The sequence below is a fragment of the Ceratina calcarata genome, unplaced genomic scaffold, assembly GCF_001652005.2.
Source record: "Ceratina calcarata isolate Rehan_Ccalc_2016 unplaced genomic scaffold, ASM165200v1 scaffold53, whole genome shotgun sequence".
Classification (NCBI taxonomy): domain Eukaryota; kingdom Metazoa; phylum Arthropoda; class Insecta; order Hymenoptera; family Apidae; genus Ceratina; species Ceratina calcarata.
Window position 1 is genome coordinate 855,967 of NW_017176451.1, and position 14,062 is coordinate 870,028.

The window sequence follows — 14,062 nt, forward strand, 5'->3', positions numbered from 1 at the left end:
CTCTCTTCCTGGTCGCGCACGCCAATTGCACTACGTCTATATTCGATAGGGGATTAAGTCGTTTGTACTGTTGCCAGAGTTCATAATCGATTCTCAAAACAACCCCGCAATTATTGCGGAGGTAACGAAATTCCTGGAGCAGCCAACCTGCCTGTTGAATATGACCGATTGAGGTCAAGATCACAAGAAGAAAATCGACCAAGTTCATCAACCGATCGGCAAGATAAAAATTTATAATCCATGAGTGATTAGTAAAAAAAAATCAAGGTACTATTTCTATCATCGTACTATTATAAGTGGGACAGTATTTAAATTTTAGATTAGCAAGTTATGAAAAGTGCGAGATACATAATTCTTGCAGCACACATAGAAAAATGCATAGTCTCGAAGAGATAAATGCGATCTATAATAGCGAGCTGAAGAAATAATGGGAAACAGTACGGAATCAAGGAAGGAGGTTCAGATTGGAGCAAATGGTACCAACGCAACGCGACGGACGGGCGTATTATTAGCATCGTATAAACGTGTCTGTTGGCCGTGAAACCAGTGAAAGTATTCCATGGACGAGGCACACGGATAGTCGGAGGGGAAACTAACACATGCGAGGAAGCCTTGCGGCTTTATCACGAACACACGAGGCGTGTATAGCGTTCACACAGCGTTCCGCGCTCCTCCGCCTCTGCCGGTCTCTATGTGGTGAAATTCTTTCGAGACGGCCACCACAGGCGCGGCCAGATCTGGGCCTTTGTCCTCTTTGTCTGGAATCTGCGGCCTATCTGGACCCTCTCGCCGCAGGATGGAACCGGGGTACGAAGTTATAGTCGTTTCTCGCACTTGGCACTCAGCACTCAAGTGCGTCCTACCGTTCCGCGTTCCTTACACATATTACGTTATGTACAAAATTTTATAAGTTTTATACTTGATGCTTGAGAAAGAAATGAGAAAGATGTAAAAAGAGATAAATAGTGAGAATATTCGTAACTTAAGTACGTATTAATTACTTGTAATTACAATTTTCGTACATTCTTCCTCTTTTTATTTTATCTTTAGGTTACAAATATTCTCACTATTTATCTCTTTTTATTAGTCTCTCTCACTTCTTTTTCAAACTTAAAGTATAAAACTTATAGAACCTGTACATAACGTAATATGTATAAGGAACGCGGAACGGTGGGACGCATTTGAGTGCTGAGTGCCAAGTGCGAGAAGCGGCTATAACTTCGAGCCCGAGTCTTCTCGACTCATGTTCCTGCTCCTCTTTCTTCTCCGACTGACGAGATCAGCCGGTAGGAACGAGTTGGAAATTCTTACGTCGCTCCGATTTTTCTCATTTTCTTCCTATTCCTACTTCTTCTGTCATCCCAAGAGCTTGTACTTCGCTCCTTTCAATTCGCACAGTTACCAGTCATTGATTGAGCATGAAAAACAAAGAGAAGGGCGAAGTTCAGCGAATCGATCACGCAACAAGCCCTGCCGGTTGTACCGCTTCTCCGAACGAATCGAGGAACCAGTTTCTTCTTGATTAACGTTATTAATATTCATCGGGTTCGAGGTACCAGCAGCAGCAGCAGCAGCAGCAGCAGCAGCACTGTTGTTTTTTTTGGGACGTCACTAGCATTCCCGGCGAGTGAGTCAAGACGATCATCGATTGCAATAAACGTTCTCCGAGCTTTTCTCTCTTTTTATGGTAGCGCGTGATCTTTCGCAGTCGAGGAGGATGAAAATTACGAGATCGTTAACGTCCTTGTCGCTCGCCGAGTTTCCCTTTCGAATCTTATTGTTTCGCGAAGCGACGATGCAAGCTGGATCATTTTCACAACGATCGACAGACGTTGCTGCAACCGACTGACAGTTCTGTTATTACACGCCGCGTGGAGCATCCTCCGTTGTTGGAAATCTTGTCAGAAGTCGATTATCCTCGAAATTTCAAAAGCGAATTCAGGCTCGAGCATTTCGTCGACAACGCGCGTGTCGAAATCGCGGGTTCTCCTTTCACTAATTGTAAGCCGAGGCGACCCCGCGAATATACGTGCGACTGCGAATTTACGAAATAGCCTCGAAGCTTTTACGAAAGCCATCCTCTCCTCTCTACCTACTCGGGTGAAAGAAGCCTTCGACGCGAATTGAAAAAGGAAACCTGTCGATCGTTGCGCGACGCGTTACGAAAAACATGACCGGTCGGGTACCACAGGCCTGAACATCCTCGGCCTATTCCCTTTCAACCATTTGCCGGAACCATTATGTACATCCCCGTTCAGAAGTTTTACACATTGCAAAATATTTTGTACGAATTATGTCAGGCAGATCTCGTTGATGAAATCATGAAATGGAACCTCGTGAAAATTGTTTAAAGTTTTTGATGGAAGTATCTTTCTCATGCGATTCGTTCTCGTTTAAATAGACGTTACATGCCATTTGCTATATGACTTCAGGATGGACGGATGTTGAAACAGAAAATTGTAGAACCTCGCAACCTTTGGAGAGCGGAAAGCAGAGCGGGCTGGTATAATTTGCGAATGATATCGGCTCACGATTCGCGATCGATGGATCGCAAAACGAAAAGGTCGCTAGATGCTAATTCGTCGGAAGATAGGCATCGTAACGGTGTAGCCAGAAAAACGATTTCACGAGACTGAAGGGGGGGACCACCGCCGTCGATTTTTCATTCCTATCCGTCTCTGTTACTCCCCGTAGAAGAAGAAAGAGCGAAGAGGGCGGGAACGACTCAGAGAGGCCCGCATACCGCGTACGGGACCATTGTGAACCAGACTTTCGGGTTCGACGATAAATAAAAACGAATCATAAAAGGTAACGACGAAAGGCGAAAGAGAGAGAGAGAGAGAGAGAGAGAGAGAGAGAGAGAGAGAGAGAAACGACTCGAAATGGCCCGTGCAGCCTTCCAGGCAACAAAGGGGTCTGGCCCTCTTTGTGATCGAAACATTTTCTAATGCACCGCCGTCCCGAATATTTCAGCCCGATTAACAAGTTTCGCCCTGTGTACCCGATATGTGGGAACCAATTAATCCCTAACCGACGGTCTCGACCGGTGTACGCCGGGCAATTAAATTAGCGTGATTAAAAAAGGGAGTTCTTTAACTATTCATAACAGACGACGGCATTCTAAAACGGTGCTTAATAAACATTGAAAAAATGTTATACTGCTGTTTTGTACAATCTTTATTTCGATCGAGAAGCGACGAAGAATTCTGATCTCATTACAGTTTCACGAAGCGTCTCTAAAAATGAAATTTTCTTCTTCGTCTTCCAACGGACAGCCTCTGGGATCAGCAAAGCGTCTAAGCCAGGCGTGAGCAATGTTCCGAGCAACTGGCGGAGGAAAAAGAAGGTGGATCAGTGACGAAACGCCTTCCTGATAAGTTCTAAAGCCAAGACACGCACACACACGTTTTCCACTCTCTGCTTCTCTTTTTTTCTCTTGAGATCTGACCAAAGTGACTCTCTCGTCGCGGCAAAGTCTCTCAAAGACTCTCCTTTCTGGAAACGCTCTCGTCGCGTTCGCCTTTTACAAAGAGAAGCTGCTCCTTGCCGTTGATTGCTTCTTCCACGGTCCCACGACCTTCGAGCCGCGTTCTGCGTTCCTCCGCGTGTGTACACACACGCGTGTGGCACGGACAAAAGTCCGCGCGCACGTTCCGCCGCTGTTCGCACGGAAAATGTCAATTTGCCGAGCGGACGGGACGATCCGCTTGCGCAATACGCGCGGACGCGGCTCTATCGACGTTCGCCTCCTCCCGTCCAACGTCGACTTCCTCTCTGGCAGAGATTTATTTTTCCACCGTGTCACGTCACGCGTGTGCACCGATTTCAAACGATTTAATCAGCGAATTTGCCATATAAACAATTGCGCACAGTTACAAACTCTACTTTTCAAGAAAGACTGCTATATAATTTTTGTATAAAAAACGGAAGCTGACTTTATCTCTTTTGGATCCACCCAGAAAAACTCTACAGTCATCGATGAAGCGAATCTGACAAGCAAACAATTGTACGTGTCAGATTCTATTTTTCAATAAAGACTATTTATATAATTCGCGGAACTTCACGCATAATTCCATTCTGTACATAGAAAGCTACCCCTTTCCTATTTTCGTTAACCCTGAAAAACTCGCTTTAACTATCGTCGCATCGGGGTCATCTTCTCAAGATTCCTTCGTAAGCGCGTCCTCGACACAGAAAAGAGGCGCGCACCTTTTCACCGTCGTCTCGAGCCGTTCCGTCGAAAGCCATCGACGAGATGGCCCAACAGGACCATATTCAACAAGCCAGCCCAAGATAGAAAGCCGAAGTTATCTACACATTGAATGAAAACGAAAGGAGACGTTCCTAGTTAGCTCGCGGGAAAGGAAAAACGCGAATTACACGAGCCGATCGACGCGTTTTATCAGGCCCGTGTATCGCGTGTGCTCGATAAAGCCGCTTACGCGAGGGCTCTGACCGATACCCGGGCTTCAAACTACGTACACTGTCGTTCAAAAGTAAGTAGACACTTCCGTGGCTCTTCAAAACCAAATAATTATTAACGATGATATGAATACATAACGAATTGATTCGGTTGGATGTATTATATGACACATACTCATCAATATGTCTTGTGTTTTAAGAATCCAATATTTTGACATTTTCGAGATCAATAATATATCACTTAGTATTAAAAAGTTCCTGGAAGTATTTTTTATTTTGATTATGCAAGTGACAAAGTAGAAGCCATCGTAAATCATATTGTAACTTGTAATTAGATAAATAAATTTTATAGTAAGAACTTACTTCCACTATTATTATATAAATACTTATAGAACATATAACAGTTTTGCAAATAATTATTCTATAGCTCAGGTGTCCAGGCACTTTTGAGTACCAGTGTACGTAGCACGTAGCTGTACGCCACGAAATCGTACAAAGGCCTTTGTAGTCGCGGTCGCCAGTCGGAGCAACAGCTTCGTTTCACGCTGTTATCACGCGAACCGTTTTCATGAACTCCTCGTCCTGCCCCTCGATCGAAGAATTCCCACCGAATTCGTTCCCCTTCTACGTGTTCTAATTGCTACACGGCACGCCAACGCTTGCAAGAACCACAATCCAATTCGAGCTTGTGTAAAACAATGAAAATTATGGAAGAACCCGGCGTTGCACAGACTTGGGAATCCGCGCATTGTTCAAATAGCAAGATCGTTCACGGATGAGAACGTCGCGCGAGTATTGTTACGAGGTTGCGGGTAAATACGGGTATAAAGATCGACAGATGTAGAAACGAGAGTATGAGAAGATTCGAAGATAACAGCATTGATTGTCCATCTAATTGCTCGCAATTCTATTCTTATACACTGCACACTGCATTTTTCATCACGTTACGTCTCAAATTTATACAAATTTCAATGCAGTTTAGGAATTGTTCCACCAATGACTGTCAGTATTATTTTTAAATCGAATTTCATCAATTTTTTATCACATAGTGTCACGAATTCATGAAACTTTAAATTCTATTTAAAAATTGTTTGATCATTAACCATGCACATTGTTCATGTAAATTGTACATTGCATGTTTGCACTGTTTTGTTAAAAATTCATGAATATTCATGTGAGAATATATATTTCAAATTGATTCACTGGTTCAATTCGGTGAAGACAAAATGGAAATACTGTCAGTAAGTACGCTGCGGTGGTGATTCGTGAAGTGTTGTAACAATCGTGGCGCGTGCACGGCGAAGGTGTGTGGCAACGCGAGTCGCGCGAGTTTCACAAATGGGTCAATCGCAACGCGGCGTGCAGTGGTAACAGCCGTTCCAGGCCGTACATATATACATATACGTTTGGAAATATATTTATCGTCGCTTACGAAAAAGCCTCGAGCTCCCTTCCCGCTTCCTACGCGTACGCGCGGTGAATTTTTAAAACGTCGCTTTCCACGCTCGAGAATCAGCTGCAAACCGCAGCTCCATGGATCCAAGCGCTCATTTTTAAATAAGTACACTTGTAAACCTTTCAGACCCGTGACCCGTACAATAGTCCTCATATAATATAGATCACCAGTCTTTCACACGTTGCATCTCAGTGAGCAATTAAATGTAATGGTATCTTTGCTGTGGTTTCGAAAACGTGTCCTATTTAGCGAATCTTGTCGCAAAACGAAAGGATTCATCTATGTGAAAGTATACTCTATACACTAGTCGAATGAAAAGGGAGCAGAGGAACCTTGCGGCGGTTAAAGAGTTCAAAGTGAGCAGAGCTGACTTTATCAGGCATCTGGTGCGCACTGGGTCACCCAAACACGTCGAAGAATCGTTTTCAAACGCTAGCTTAGGCAAACAGGAACGTAGTTTGTCGATTTACAGTCTTTTGCGTCGTGCCGCGTAGCGATTGTATTTAAATTCTACGAGGAATTGCCGCCATTTGTTCTTGAACCGGAAGACCCGTTGAGTGCCAATGGGTCGATAAATTTCGCGGCGAACCAGGAACGTGCCGAGTATTGAAACACGTGTCTAGTCTTGTAAATGACGATCAACTTACTTCTAAAATGATTTTACGAAACAATTGTGAATAATTGAATTTTGTTATAAGAACGATTTTGTTTTTGATGTACAGAGAAAGGGGGAAGAGGAGTCTTAGCGAAAAGGAGTCCGGTTTGTCGTGTAGAGGCTTTAAGCGACGGTCCGAGGGTCCAAGTTTCCAATTAGAGCTCGTTAGGAATGCGTTTCGAGGTCCCTCATTGGCCGTAAAGCTCGTGAGATAACTCGCTGCTGCAGACTCGCACTTGCTGCTCGCGTCGTCTTCAGACGTTGAAAATACGTCTCGAGTGTACTCGAGAGAAGCCGCGGATCGTTCAACCTTCCGGGCTGTTTCTCGACTTTTCAAATACCATTTCTAAGACCCTCCAGACCCTTCTTTTTTAAAATCATAACTTAGAAACAAAGTTGCAGAATCGAGTGTTCATTCGAAGTTGGAAAATTCTAAGATTAGAGGGAAAAGTTTGATGAAAATGTCATGTGGACGATAGAAGGTATCAAAGCGCCTCGAGCTCAGGTGGTTGGCGAAATCCTTGAAAAAGTCCGAAAAAGCCTGGGATGTTAATTAAATTAACCTCTCGGCTGCAGACGCCTCGGTTCTCCGAGTGGCGGGCAATTAACGTAGCCCCGAGGACGAGGGGCTGACTTTAATTAACCGGCGCTGCGACTGAGAGAGCGTAACGAACGTTACCTCTCCCTCGCTCCTTCATGTAGGATATTGTGTCAAGAATTACGTCATTAATAACGCGCTAGGCGTTTGTATTAGCCGCTTTATCTTTCTCGCGTAGGTTTTGTAGTCCGAAACGTTCAGGTCTCGGCAAGTTCAACATTTTGCTGGACCGCCGCTGGAAACGAGTAAACGCGCTCGGCAAATAATTGCCGTTCAAGGCTGAACAGGGTTCTCCACTTCACCTGAGTCGTGTTTGATTTTTGCAAACTTTGCAATTGCCTCAGATAATTCTTGTATTTAATTTGAAATATCCGATCGTTATCTTTATAAAAATGAATGGCCGCTCTAATCAGTTAACGGATCTCTTGGGTTAACTACTCGAGAGGTCAGAGGAAGATCGGATAATTGAGGGAACACAAAAACCGCGGGAAGCGGAAGATGAAAGGGAGCGAGGGGAGTGGCAGTAAAAGGGATGATTCGCAAAGAGAGGAGAAAGATGTTAGGGAGAGCTGCAAAAAGAGAATCGCCTCTTAAGAAAGAGAGAGAGGGAGAGATATGGACGTGCAGCACGTTAATTAAAACTGCTGGAAAGGAAGTCGCCTAAGAAGGGCGAGGCTGAATGAAAACAGCTGCTACTCGATGACGACACGGTCTAAGTGCGCGGTCGGCTTCGACTAAAGTCTGCGCCACGATGTTAGTGCCGCTATTTTCGCGCATAAATACATAGAAACCGACGCCCACCGCCTCATCTGCTTTTCACTCTCTCTTCCTTCCCACATATCCGTCCGCCTCCTCTTCCTCTCCGTGTTTGCTCTATTTTTCTCTCGCCTACATTTCGAATAGAGGTTAATGTTTCGAATTCGCCGGTTCTACTTATAATTCTTTCATGATAAGTTAAAAAATCCTCTCGATTCCGTATTTATAAACACTTTATACTTCTGAGTTCAGTATTAGATGTAGAAATATTTCATGAAAATGTTTTCAATCAGAAGATTGGGAAAGGAAAAATATTCTACAATATATTAAATAAGGACACTGCACTTTAAATCGAACAGAAGGACCTTAATTAAACATTTCACGAATATCCTTGCAGCTGTCAGGAAACTGTATCCTGATAGATTGATACACAACATATGTCAAACAATGTATAACACGTTTCGTTTCTCTATAGACTACATCTAACTGTGAATTACTAATTACAAACACTAGAAACAATAATTACGCTTTGTTCAAACAAGAGAATTCGCACATGTCCGTACTGTTGAATCCTCTCTACGAGATTATCAATCCCCACAATTTCATTGCTCGCAAATTCGAACCCTAGCCTTTCGAAAAAGCCGGAAGGGCACTTGCGCCACTGACGAAGCGTACGCCGCTTTAGAAACGCCGGAATTAACGACGTCTCCGCTCGTTACCCAACGACGACGACGACGAGGAGGCAAGAGGGAATGAAGGGAGCTCGTCGAAAAGGAAATACCTCCCTTTCGACGGGTGTTCTATTACCAAAGAACGGTACGCGTAGAACACGTGTGGCGTGTAAAGCACACGACGATGTGTGCTTCTGTGCCTCTGGGTGTGTATTTCGAGACGAGTAGGCCTGTCTCCTCCAGCCGTGGTCTTCGCGAAGCACGCACATGCAGGAAAGAGGCAGTAACGGTACACCGGCATGTCGCACACCCGGAGTAGAGTGACATTTTCGTTGAGAAGAGGCAAGGGCAGGTGAAATTGAAGTTAGAGAGGGTGGGAAATTGAAAGCCGATGGATCAGCTTCCCACCGGGTGTAGATTTTTAAATCTCTTTTGAGGACCTTACTTGGTTCGTATCGAATGGAAAATTGAACGCAACGGTAAAAGCGTTTAAGAGCCCATGAATCGCCAGAGACCTTCAATCACCGAAACACATGCCCGGAAGTGGCGTTTTGCAACAAACACCAGGAAAGTGGCACTCGACCGCACGTGTTTCGTGCCGTTTGAGCAGAAAACAGGTGTCGGCAGGTGCGGCTTGCGGAAAAGGATCGTAAAAATAAGAACGAGCCCTTAAAAAGGACCCAACGGTCACCAGTCTATTTAACAAAAAACTTCCAAAACCGCAAGAGATAGGATAAGGAATGGACGGGCTGGTATAAGTAAGGATAATAAGGATTGGACGGGCTCTGGTATCGTTACTCGACAATACATCCAAACTGCAGTAGGGAACCATGCGGTCATTTCTGCCAATCGAACCTTCGTCGAGGAAATGAATCTCTGGTCGGCTATGCCAGTCACGCCTGTACTTCGAACGCCATTGTCCTGTCCGGCTGACTCGCCGAATATTACCGTTCTCGCGCGGGTATTATCATATTCAGGAAGCCCTCTCATTGAATACGAAGTACTCCCTACCAATATCACGGAGTTCTATGAATTTTCCCTAGCGCATTCAGCAATAATCAAAACTACTTTTGTTCAATTTCGCAATTCGATGAAAGCAAGATCAATCAGCAAGAGTTCTTTATATTCTGCAATTTGTACCCAACGCTTAACGTTCCTGATTGTATTTCCATGTTTGAATACGCGAATTAAAATAATTGATTTTCCCTTTCTTAACCGAGCTGCTCTCCCTTTTCCTACAACGTCGACACGATCACGAGATTTATGGCGCTTACAACGGGATCGAATCACCGACTTCTTTGTCGGCGAAGTTCCCCGAAGAATCGGTGAAAAATTTACCCTGGCCACGACAAAAGCTTGGATTCTACTCCGGATTTCCCCCTGTCGATATCAGTACAGGCCACGTTCACTGCTCGTAAATTTCCGAACGAACGAAAGGAACAGAGACCCGGAGGAAGCTTTTTTCGAACCGAACTCGACGTATTTATTAACAAAACCAAACGCGTTTTCGTTTTTGTACATCCATAATAAACATTTCCTCTTCCGTGTGTGTTAGTCAATCTCTATCTAGGTCGTTAACTGACTCCACCCTTCTACTTCATCCACGAAAAAAGTATTATTAACTGAAATCAATAATGGTGAATACTACGAATTGAACAGACTGATCTTTTAATAATTCCCACAGACTTTTATAAAACCCTGCACGTCCCCCTTTCTTGTTTACAATTGGCAACTTTGAACGAGAGTTACACGTAAACACATGTTTTATTCTGAATTTACATGAAAGTTTTCTAAGCCTTGTCCACTGGAAAGCAAGCGAGCTTTTCTGAGCGCGTTATTCAACGGGGCCGACGTTTATCGGACGCGTCGCGGGTGAACTCTGTCGTATCGTTAAACAACGAGCAGCTGTTTCACGAGCGGCTTAACGAACATCGCGTGAAAGCCGAAGATTATGTTCGCCATCAGTTTATTACCGGTGTTAGCGAGATCTCTTTTTCGCCGGCCTTCGACACACCGCGACATTGTCGCGGTATTGATCGCAGGCGTTACGCAACTGTGTATGCACGTTGGCAAGCGAATTAAAAGGGGAACATGAATGAGAGAAAGGAAATTCGAATCGCCGTGCGCCGAGTGATCACTCTCGCGTGTACGCGTATGGCGAACTAGTTACGAGATCGAGTTACCTAAAGCGAGACGCAGATACCGTATTACTCGTGAATTTAACTCGAACTTCCTACTACTGTTTTCGCTGTTGCGGACAGCAAAAGTTTCATGGCAACGATTTTGGAACGAGTAGAATCCTTTGAGATGGAATTACGCTAAGAGGAGAGACTACCCTGGATTCGAACAGAAGCTTCACGATAACGGAAGACTCGTAAAATTCAAATCCACTGAACCGCGATAGAAGAACGGTCGCTATTCCAGGGGGGGGAGAGCAGAGTCCGTGACAACTACGGGCTCGTAAAATTTAAATCGTTTCGAATGGATGATCGCAACCGCGCTTCTTCCGCGAGAGGCTTTCACGGTGTGTTGAGCTCCCGGGCAAGTTTCGACAGATTCCCACGGGTTTTCCTTCGGACCGACAGTTTCGTTGCACGTATCTCGCAGCCATATCGGGCCTTATCGAGTCGCGATAATACGAAAACGCGACGGCTGGACAAACAGCACTGACCTCGATCGAGCTTTTCGGAGCAGTTTCCTTCTACTCTCCATCTTCTTCGCGTACGCACCCGTGATTAACACACAAACTTGATTAGATCGGTTCACTGACACTGGCTAATGTTGAGATCGAACTGAAAATCCTTTGTCAGGGCGGAACAGTTTCTGCACTACCACTTTCGAGCAAAGAGAACCGGACCACACAGATATCGAGAGGGTAGCTGGCGCGATAGGACAAAGGGTGTCGCAGAGGTGGTAGAGAAACGGTTTTGGGACTTACGTTCGTCGAGCCTTCAGCGCCCAATCCATATCTCGCGCAACCTGCTCGGGGAGCTTCACGATGCCCGTCGTGTTGGGCCTCGTCGTGTTTTTTTTATCCCTGATGTAACAAAAATATTGCACACTCCGCGCACGCACAACAGCACACAGCGTTTCTATCTTTCTTCTTGGTCGCGATTCACCACTGGTCCGACCCGCTGCGCGACGAGCAGCTTGCGCGCGCATGTAACATATAACCACCACTCGACTTCTTCTTTTCGTTTTCTTCTCGTTACTAATTTTCTTTACCCGTGTCTTGCCTGACTGCGGAAAATAAGGGAAAACTGGGGACCGTGCGAAAAAGGGGGGGAGGGAAAAAGAGAGAGAAAAAAGGGGGAAGAGGCGAGGCGAACGAAAAACCACGCCGAATCGACGCACAAGGGGGTTGAAACCAGCAGCACCGTACCGAGAACGACACACACTTGGCGACGATCCAACGAAGACTGAGCCCGTCGACGAGAGCCGACGACGACGCGCATGGAGCGCCGCCCAGTGGTGGGGGGCAAATAGGCGGTGGAAACCCAGTCGCGTAACCATCGCTCTCAGCGCCCAGGCCGTACCCTACATGTATCCACCACCACTGGCGTAACACAAAACCCACATGTGATTTTCGCAAAATGACCATTAATACGTTTCGTACTTCAGCAATATATGCATATCACTTTACCGAATCAAATATCGCAGATAAAAAATAAGTCTTTTTTTTTTCTAATCTCCGTCACGAACCAGTGAAATGTAACAGGCACATTTTTTAGAGATTAAGTATAGAAAAATGCAGAACATTCAGATTGGATAACATTGAACGATGAATCAAATCTTCGATCGGGCTGCCCGATTCGAACGGATGAATTTGCATGAAATGATAACGAGCGAAATTTTCAACTACTTTCCCAGAGAGTATTACGATAGGGTGGCGCAAATCCCGAGGCGAGGTTACAATGCGTCCCTACGCCAGTGTAAGCCTACCCAGTGGTGAAACGTTTACCCGAGGGGACTGTACTATAGGGCCGAGAGGGAATGGGAGAGAGAAGAGGCACCAAGGGGAGAGCGAACGGCCAACAGTCGAAGGGGGTACGGATGAGGGTTCGTGCAGCGGGGTTTCGTCGTCGCTCCCTGAACCTAGCCGTCGAATTAACCCCGGAAAAATGTGTACGTGCACGCGTGGGTATCGAGGAGCATCGCGGAATTGTGCCGACCACAATTCAGCGAAATTGCCGATCATTTCTCAACGCGATCGTGCGCGCGATGCAAAAACAACGTAGCCTTGAGGCTGCGCACTTTTCTTTCTTTTTATCAAACAACGTAAACAGGAAAGAGAGGACGGAGAGTTTGTGCGGCAGGTCGTTCTGTGCACACGCACATTTTAGCAAATTGCGCAAACCGCGCGCGTGGTGCACGCGCGACGCCGCCGTTGTCGTATTTTATTAACGCGCTCGTTGGCAAGAGAGGCGGTTTTCGTAATGGTCGACCCGGGCTCGCCGAGAAATCGATAACAGAGGAGATTCATTAAAGATACGCGCGTACAGAGGCTTTCACGCAGTATGAAGGATCGGTCCCTGCAGCCTCCTTGCTCTCCCTCGCTCTTTCTGCTCGGATCTGATATTAGACTCACACGCTAGGGTCTCGCGCATCCCTCTCTCGTACCAGCTGTTCCGACGTTGAGTCAGCTTGACGACTGCGAACTCGTACAGAATCTGCTACATGTACCATCGTATCCAATTCCGAAATTTATTAAAACAATCCACGAGGATTCTCAATATACCAATCCTCTTGACAGTACTTCGTAAATTACGTTTACCGTTTCCAAAAACGTACAATGAAAAAGAATTAATCTAGAATTTGCTGTACATTCCAGTTGGACATCAGAACTCTTAACGTGATTTTGATACTAAGAATCCTAAATTATCTAGAGGAACGAGAGATTGTACGTTCACCAGTCCGAACAGCGAAATGAAAAAGTTAATCGAGAGTCGATCCAAGTGCAAAAGGAACAAACGAATCGTTTCCTCTCCGATCTCGAGACCCTTCTCCGCATTTCTCGCGTTCAGGAAGCCGCAACGTAATAATATGTCATAGCGTCGGTACAGTTCTCCTCTCCCTTTCTCCGAGACTGTTACGAACGGGAGAGAAGCGCGCGTTCGTTTCCACGTAATGAACGCGGATTCCCGAGCGGAGTAACATAGAGGAAGAGGTTCAAGGCCAAGCGAGAAGGGCCGTTTTTCGGAGGTAGAAAGAAGGGCCAGCAGGTAAGAGGAAGTTGGACACCCGGAGGACCAAGCGGAATGACAAATGCCCACGATGTTGGACGGTGAAGGGAAAGGTGAAAGGAGCGTTCCTAGGACGCCAGGGGAGGAGAGGGTCTCTTGCGTGGAAACAGAATTCAGGTGTGCCTAACCACGAGATTGATATCGACGGGTTTTATCTACGTAGAAAAATCGTACGTAGCTCGAATGCAACCACCTCCCCTCTTCAGGAATTTCTTTCGACTTTGACCAGCTTCTCCTTCTCTTCATGTTTTCATTTTTCAG

At 45.6% G+C, this 14,062-nt stretch overlaps 1 protein-coding gene and 1 long non-coding RNA gene across 4 annotated transcripts in view; both read right to left on the reverse strand.

The window, feature by feature from the left end:
- The window catches only part of LOC108628601 (protein gustavus), an 86,554-nt gene that overhangs the window by 20,837 nt on the left and 51,655 nt on the right, over positions 1-14,062 (reverse strand). The window contains exon 1 of one of the 3 annotated variants that reach the window (XM_018030641.2): positions 11,497-11,985. The exons of 1 other annotated variant lie outside the window; for it this stretch is intronic. In XM_018030641.2, the coding sequence (XP_017886130.1) occupies positions 11,497-11,720 (224 nt within the window). In that variant the 5' untranslated portion in view covers positions 11,721-11,985. Of the gene's footprint in view, positions 1-11,229; positions 11,471-11,496; positions 11,986-14,062 lie in introns of those variants that run through there. One more of the 3 variants, XM_018030642.2, reaches the window with a different exon arrangement.
- On the reverse strand, positions 3,160-4,021 carry LOC113464786 (uncharacterized). The gene is made up of 2 exons (XR_003389647.1): positions 3,400-4,021; positions 3,160-3,327 (listed from the first exon to the last, which is right to left on the reverse strand). It is a non-coding gene; the product is annotated as an uncharacterized LOC113464786 (long non-coding RNA).